Source organism: Filicampus tigris, chromosome 6 (assembly GCF_054856515.1).
Source record: "Filicampus tigris isolate MCC_2025a chromosome 6, RoL_Ftig_1.0, whole genome shotgun sequence".
In the NCBI taxonomy this organism is placed as follows: domain Eukaryota; kingdom Metazoa; phylum Chordata; class Actinopteri; order Syngnathiformes; family Syngnathidae; genus Filicampus; species Filicampus tigris.
This window is the reverse complement of record NC_141222.1, coordinates 27,144,956-27,153,404: the sequence shown is the minus strand read 5'-3', so window position 1 is coordinate 27,153,404 and position 8,449 is coordinate 27,144,956. Positions and strand designations below refer to the sequence as shown.

General features: G+C 36.2%; 1 protein-coding gene across 2 annotated transcripts in view; it reads left to right on the top strand.

Moving 5' to 3' along the window:
* cacna1ib (calcium voltage-gated channel subunit alpha1 Ib) overlaps positions 1-8,449 on the top strand; it is a 112,890-nt gene that overhangs the window by 27,742 nt on the left and 76,699 nt on the right. For both annotated transcript variants that reach the window (XM_086032972.1, XM_086032971.1), the window contains exon 3: positions 6,778-6,889. In XM_086032972.1, the coding sequence (XP_085889098.1) occupies positions 6,778-6,889 (112 nt within the window). The remainder of the gene's footprint in view (positions 1-6,777; positions 6,890-8,449) is intronic.

The following is an 8,449-nucleotide window of genomic DNA, read 5'->3' as shown; positions in this document are numbered from 1 at the left end:
ATACTGCAATCTAAATGAAGAAAAACAAAACCTGCTTTTTTTGTATGCATGATCGTCTTTCAAATAAGATATACAAATATAACTTAATTCTTGTAACACTGACTTTAATAAATATATGCATACTATTCTATAAAATCAAATCTTATTTCTCATTAAATAACTTTTTCCTGTCAAAATTATGCTGCTCCTCTTTTGTCAAAGAATAATTTAGTTTTTTCTTTTTCAGTGGACACTCCCTTTCCAATGTCAAAAATGAGGAAAACAAAAACAATTTTATTCTCATAACGTTGATATTTTTTTCTTCTTGAAAAAATTATGTTTTTTTTATGAATAAAACAAAACACCATATTTTTTTAAAATGTTTTTTATTCTCGAAAAATGTACTTAAATTAACTTTTAAAAATCCTTAATGTGACACTTTTTCATTCACAAAATATTTTATTCTTTCTCTTTAAAAAGTACTTATTTTTTTCCTCCAAAATATGACTACATGGAACACTTCTGGAAGATTTCTCAAAAAACGCAGCCTTCTTTTAATTTCTTTTTCAAACAAGACTACAGTATTATCTCGTAAAATTAGGATTGATGAAATATAACCATATTCCTGTAGTATTAAAACGCCCATGCTTGGGAAAAAAAAACAAAAAAAAACGACTGTGAGTCAGGTTGTAGTTGTTGCGTCAACGAAGTCGTCTCAGTGTGTCACACACAAGGCTTGTCAGCTTGCTGAGCTTTGACTTTTCCTCCCTCCGGCAAGTTGAGGAGGTGATGGACTGCCAAATGAGCTCATTCTGCGCCCATAATCTCACCGAAACCAACCTCAGCTTTCTTTTCTTTCTTTTTTTTCCCCCGAGTGTATGTGCGAGCAAAAAGTCATCAAATGTTCTGCTTGTGCTTTCGTAGATTTGGAAACGATAAAGCGCTGATTTCATCTGCCAACTGGTGATTTATTAAAACACACGCACACACACACACCTCAGAGCGACTGTATTTTTTATTTTTTTGGTGTTCTGGTTGCCACGGCAACACGCATCTGAAGGAATCCCGTGGCAGCTGAGTGGGAGACGCATCACAAAGTCCAACGGAATGCAGAAAATAGGGTTTCTACTACGTTGAGTCAGAAAGAACACGGTGAAAAGGGCCTTCGAGATCGGGTTCAAATGAAAAGTGATTTTTTTTTTTTTTTTTTTTTCAATCTAGCTTTTCAAAATGTTTTGGTGGCGCGGTACGGCAGAAATAAAGAGGAACTGGAGGCAAAAATGTTTTTGGGGATATGTTGTATGTGCCCACAGCAGTCTAAACATGCTTCATTTGTGGAATAAAAATGAAAAATATAATTTAGCCATTAATCCACTCTCCATCGTTGACAGAAATTGACATCAATAGTTACTTAGTTATTTGAATTTTCATTTTATTTGATTGTTTTTAAAAATATTAAATATTCTTTACAATTAATACAGTGGTACCTTGGGATAAAAACTTCAATCAATCAATTTTCTTCATGTTTGGTGAGGGATATAGAGACAGGGTTAGTACTTAAGTTAAAAGTTTCGCCTTAGGAGCTGATGATTAAAACTTCAGTCGATCAAGCAGGTGCAAGTTCTTTGTCATCCAGGATTTGACACAGAGATGTACTCGTACAACTGCGTGTCATCAGCAGAGCTGTGGAAATTCACTCTGTGCGTCCTAATGACATTGTTAAGAGGTGGTATACAGTATATAAATTAAACAATAAAGGACCTAAAATTGAGCTTTGAGGCACACCGCATGTTACTTCATAGACTTTCGAGAAGCATGTATCTCAGCTTAACACAAAATTTCTCCCAGCCATATATTCTTTTGCTCTGCGAAAAAAGACTTCAGCTCCTGAATCAGTTAGAGTAGTTGTGAAACTCTTCTTTGTTTGTTTCTGCATGTCTGTAGTATAAGTAATAAAATACAATGATAGTCATGATGCAATTCTTTACATTCTGTTTATGTTATCATTATATATTTTTTCTTTTATAAAATACAATATTATAGAGTGCTATTTTCCTCATTAAAAAAACACATTAGAAACATGCAATGAATGCAAAACTCCCAGAATGCACCACACCGATGAAGTCACGCTGACAATCAGCGAGAGAGCAGCCTCTCCATCCGAATGTGAGAAGCTGACATGAAGCGTCTCCGTGTGATGTCCCGTGGCATTTCGAGATGTCCCACGTGTGCACATACGCGCACACATACACACATGCACACACGTACGCACACGCCTCCCCGGATGCTGCCATCTCGCATTGAATCCAAGACACAAGGAAAGACAAGCCTGGGAACATTCAGAATAAGACATGGAGAAATATTCAATTATCTTTCTTGAAAAATGACGTTTTCTTCACCCAAAACTTGAAATTTATGAAATAAAAACATTTTTTGGAAAAAGTATATGATTTTTAAATGCAAATATTTTCCCCACAGAAATATAATTTAATTTGTAAAAGATTATGACTTTATTCCTGAAAAAACGTCCGGAAAAAATATGTTTTTCTTGCATGAAAAAATGAATGTGTCCTCCCATCAAAAATGCTACTCTTTTTTTTCGTGAATAAAAATAAATACAAATATTTTTTCTTGAACATCCAACTTTATTCTTGTACACATAACTTTTACTGAAAAAAAGAAAAAAGGTTTTCAAGTTTTCCAAGATAAAAATGATTAAAAAAAAACTTATACTTACTATATACTTCTTGTATAGAAACACTTTTTCTTCTTAAAAAATGACAACTTTCACCAAAAAATAGAAAATTCTTCTTAGAAAATGATTCTTTCATAAATTTTCTTTCAATTTTTTTTTTTTTTAACAACAACCTTTCTGATCATGGAACTCAATTATTAAATAAGTAATGAAAAAATAAATCGAAATAAGGTCAGTGAGAAGTTTTGTGTAGGCTTATGACTCTTTGTAGTGAAATATGTACTCCCAAAATGTTTTTTTTTTTCTTTCAAAAATACAAATGTACGGTATTCTCATTGAATAATTGCAATACTGTACTTTCTAAAATATGACTAAGATCAAAATATTTTCTTAAAAATAAACAACAAATAAAATCACCACAAAAAGTGCATTCTTCCTCCTGAACAATACGATGCCACTCTTGCAAAATTATCATTGCGCCCCTCAACAAATATATCCCCCATATGACAACCTGCAATTTTTTTTATTTCCATAATGCTCTTCACCTAAATGATGATGATGAGGAAGAGGAGGAGGAGCATGTGCTGAAAAAGCCTGGTACCTTTGGGCTCATTAGGTGCAGCTTGCTGTGTAGGGGAGGAAAATGCTGACACGGCAAAAAATGTGATAGCTCGTTCAAATGTCAACTCTAACAGTAGACAATGACAGTTTATTACTTTACACGCCTCGTTATTAACATGCACGCGCACACATTCCTATAACACGTTGCAATGTCACTTCATTAGGAACACAAGCTAACAAGAGCCGAAGACACAGCTGCAACTCTTACAAAAATAGAACAAATTGTAAGAGATTCGGGAAATAAAAAAGGATCCGAAAAAATGCAATATCTTTGACAAAGAAACGAACCAAATATTGAATGTTGAAAATAATGACATGAACATTGACATAATTCAAGGGTGTATTAAAAAAACAACAAAAAAAAAAAAATATTGGAAGAAAATACAAAAAAAATTAGTACATTAGTGAACAGAAAAACATTGAGATGGCGAGGGGAAAAAAATACAAAAATGATAACAATAAAAACTAAGTGTTGCCATTATTGTTGTTTTATCACTGCAAACTACCTTTAAAACAAAATTGTGGAATGACTTGGAATGTCTCCAGTAATGCGCTGTTCACCAAAATTTAGAGGGTCTAAACATGCAAGAAAACGTATTAAACTTTGCCTACACATCAGGCCTAGCAAAGTCAATCATATTTGATCAGTTTACTGTGCGATTTTTAAAAAATGGATAAGTAGCACTCGCTACAATGTTCTACCGAAGCAGCCCCGGTTGTTCATTTCACCTAGATATATGAAAATTAGGTGGAATGCGTAACAGCCCAAAACCTACAAAAAATCTCTTGGAGCCATATGCTAAACCTAACAGGAAGTCCACCATTTTGAATTCACTTTAAAATTGACAACAAAAGCTGTTGTAATTTGACCCACATGATTATATCTTGTCAACATTGCACACATTTTATGATAGTCTCGGCCCGAAGACATCTACGAACTCATTTTTCATCGTCATGGTACCATGACGACTACTGGCTAAAGGAAATATGTTTTAATCTTTGATGTTTTTGTCCCAGTGGGTTAACCGCATTTATCGCATATTTGCTTTGGAGAGTGTTTTTAGGTCTTCACGATGTTGAAACACAAAGTTTGTGAGTTTTTGAGAGAAGCTGTTGCCGTGGTAACGCACTGTTGGCCAAGAAAACAATTTCGCTTTTGAGGGTCTAAACATGCACAAAAACCTCATGAAAACACATCAGGCCTGGCAACAGCATATTATACTAATTTTCATTTCCAAAAGCATTCTGAAAATAAAGCTGGCTTGGATTGAATTGGAGTGAAGTGAAAAAAATGGCAGAAATGGATTTAGGCCTCTCTAGTTCTCAGTGACTCAAATGTAAAATCTAAAAACATTTGTAAAATATACAAACATTATTTAACACAGCAATTAGAGAGTACCAAAATATATTTTTTTCCCTCCTTCTTGCAAAATAGGGCGGCATTAAATTGCAATTTAATACAGTACCACTAACTGCCTGTTGCGGAGAGGAAGCTTGTTCCTGAAAAGCTAAAGGTTTCAGAGAGCCAAGTCGAGGATTTAATCTTAAAAAAAAAAAAAAAAGAAGAAGAAAACAAAAAAAGAAAAGACAGGTCTTTCTTTCTGGCCTGCTGCCTGTGTGCGTGCGTGTATGTGTGTGTTCAAGTCCGCTGGGCTTTAGAGATCTCCGGCATCCTTTCACCGGAAAAAGCCCGAGGGACGATTTGGACCTCCTCCCTAAAAGTGTCTAGTTAGCCAAGCGTCGCGCCGGCTCCCTCTTGGCGAACACACACAACGGCGCGGTCACAGTCGGCTGAAGCCTTCTTCTACTTTTCATTGTGCTCTCCTGCAAACACTTTTCCTCTAAACATGCACCATCGTGTTAAGCATTTCCCCCGTGGGAAAGACACATTGCACACATGGATTTTCAGTTTGGCAAAAAAAAAATGGGATTGACCTGCTTTATTGTCATTTGCGCGCTTTCTGGCAGAGCTTTAAAGATTTACACGGCTATATATCGTCATATTCCAAAAGTTTGAAAATACTATGACAGCGCAACCCATTGATAAGAGCTGTTTTGAATCATGGAATGTTATTTGAAGAACGGTTGTGCGCCCTGCTCACAAAAACCTTATTTCTTAATTGAAAAAAAAAACAAAACTTTTTTTTCCTCATAAGACAAGTTCTGAATTCAGTATATTTTGTTCTCATGAGTTTATAATTGTATTCTTTCAAAATATTTGTTTTTCTGAAATAATGCATTTTCTTTCTTGAAACTACTTTATTCTTCTCTCCTAAATCAAAATACGTCTTTTTCCTGAATATTCTACATTTTGTTTGAAATTATTTTATTCTTTATTCATTGTGTACTATTTTCTCCAAAAATGTCATTTCAAAAAAGGAATATTTCCAAAGAAAACAAATTCCCACACAATCCTACATTTTACTCTCAAGAAAATCTACATGTATTGCTCAAAATATAACCTGTTTTGGAAAAAAAAAATTATAATAAATTGAACGGCTTACAATAGTACTACTCTTGAAAAAATATGACTTCATTATCTGACACACATTTCCAAAAAAAATAAAATAATACAAAGGCCAACTTAAAAAAAGGCTTGTATTTTCTCTGTACATGAAATCCCTTAAATCCATCTTTTACTCTCAAAAGGTACAACCATATTCCCCCCCAAAAATATCAACCCCCCCCCAAGAAACAAAAGTATTTTTGAATTAACCATGCGCTTTACCCACGTGTGGCGTTTTCAAAAAGAATTGAGATGTGAACGTGGCCCCTGCAGGATTTCCACACTGCTACGCAGACTTGCGGGGCCTCGTCATTAATAAGAAGTTTTCACCCTCAGGGGACCTGCCGCTGTCTTCACCGATGACCTCATTTTTGTTGCCCGCGGCTAGAGGCCCTTCACGCACATCCGGAACCTTCTTCCTGACTGCAGCAGCCGGGAGATGAGCCCATTAAGAAAAGAGTGAATGGAGGTTTCAGTGATTAGCATACTTGTTGTTGTTTTTCTCGAGGTAAGCAACCTTGAGGCGTCAGACAGCATCAACATCTTTCCAGAGTTATGATCCCTTTTTGTTTTTTTTTGTAAATGTTTGTTTTCAAGGCAGGGCCGGATGCAATTAAAAACATGATGACTGCTGTTATTCTGACAACTAAATCATCTTTTGGTGGTCTTTTGAGTTTGCCAACACTATATGTACGTATATTAGGGGTCCTGCTGGCCAACCCTCACATTTGGCAGATAAGGACCTTAAAAGACAATCAAATTAAAGTCACTGACATCTGACAGACAAGGATCTTAAGAGACAGAAAGCAAATGAAAAAGAATTATGATCATTAAACGAGCAGTAACATTTAGTTTGGGGAGTACAGTAGGAGTCTTGGTACGGAGCCCTGAGGAACGCCACTTGTGTCTGTTGTTTCGTGGGTATGGGTGCCTGAGACATGTTTGAAGTTGCCCTTAACCAGCTGTTTGTCTTCACCTGGTTTGAGCGAGTGAGCATGATGGTCATCCTGTTGAATTGCGTCACACTGGGAATGTACCAACCCTGCCAGAACATCGACTGCTCCTCGGACCGCTGCCAGATCTTGTCGGTAAGAGTCGCCTTTTCCTTCCATTTCAACGAATTTGAAACATTGTCTCAAAGACCAGGCTCATTTTTGATTAATTCCATCCACATCAGACACATTGACAACTGTTTGCCAAGGGTTGTCACAAAAACATGAGTTTTTGTTTTGTTTTTGAAGACCCTAAATGGTCTTTGATGTTTGCAATTTTTTGGAAGATGAAAGTGCCGTTTCCTAAAAAAAACATTTAACTCGTGTGTGAGCTGAAACAATTTTAGGACTAAACTCTCGTGGTTTGCAGAAACGTGTTTTTGATGTTCATAGAGGCATATTTTTTGAAACCTCCAAATTGTTTTTGTTTCTAAAAATAACATTTTTAAAGTGATAACATTGCCTTTGAAGTGTACTATATTCACTATTACTTATTTCTATGTTTTACAAAAAGGTTCTGATGAATCTAAATCGTCTTTGACATTACAGAAACATTTCCTATGACTAAATTAACTGAGATGCTTTGGCGTTTTGAGTGCTATAATTTGTCGGATATTTTTATTTTAATGGATTTTTGAAAAATAAAGTGAGAATTTTTACAAAATCAAACTTTTTGAAAAGTTTCATCTGACTTCACTTTAATGGAATCGTATGTTTAGATGACTCTAAATTAGGATCTAACCAATCACTTGTCCGACTTATTTAATTGTCTGATAATAGCGCTTGATTTGCCGATTTTTGTGGATTTGTTTCTTTACGCATGCCCTATTACAACATAAGACAATTTTAATGACATTCAAAAATTCCCCGCCAGCAAAAAGTTGGCGACTTTTGCCAAATTTTCTCTCTGTTGCAAAGTTAAACAAATACTTAAGAGTCAAATGTTCTTCCTTTAATTGATTTATTTTCGGAAAGCATTAAGGGACCAAAAAAAGTTATTTTATTCCTTATACATACAGTATTTTAAATTAATCTGCCAATGAGTCGGTTATCGTAATTTTACCCTGCCAAATATCAGAATCGACATCGGCCTCAGAAAAATGATCAAATTGATGAAAACACATTTTTAAAAACTGAACTGCCTTTGAGATTGAGGAAAACTCATTTCCCTGTTGACACAAAACTGCCTTTTGATGTTTTTGAAAACACACACATTCAATTGAGACCAGAAATCGAGATGGGTTTCTTTTTAGCAAAAATTCCACAGGGCGCTAATGAGTGCGTTTTTGGTGGACAAAAGTCGGCCCGATAGCCGATCGAAGGTCTATTAGGCGCCAACGAGCAGCCTGCCATAGTTTGCGTTTCTAGGCGCAGCTCTGGCTCGTATCAACGCCCACTAGAAGCTCCTGGCCATGACTCACCATCTTAGCATGTGGTCTTCATTCTGTTGTGAGCATCTCGCTTGTCAGAAGCCCCCCCCCCCCCCCCCTGACTCCCCCTCGCACCCGTGTCAAAGGTGGACGAGTGGGTGTTACATGCAGGCATACGTCTCACGCCTGTTAGCGCGCACACGCACAAACACACACACACACACACTTACACAACACAGCACACACATGCAAGCAATTGATTGGCCTCTCTAGGGGAGGGAGGCTG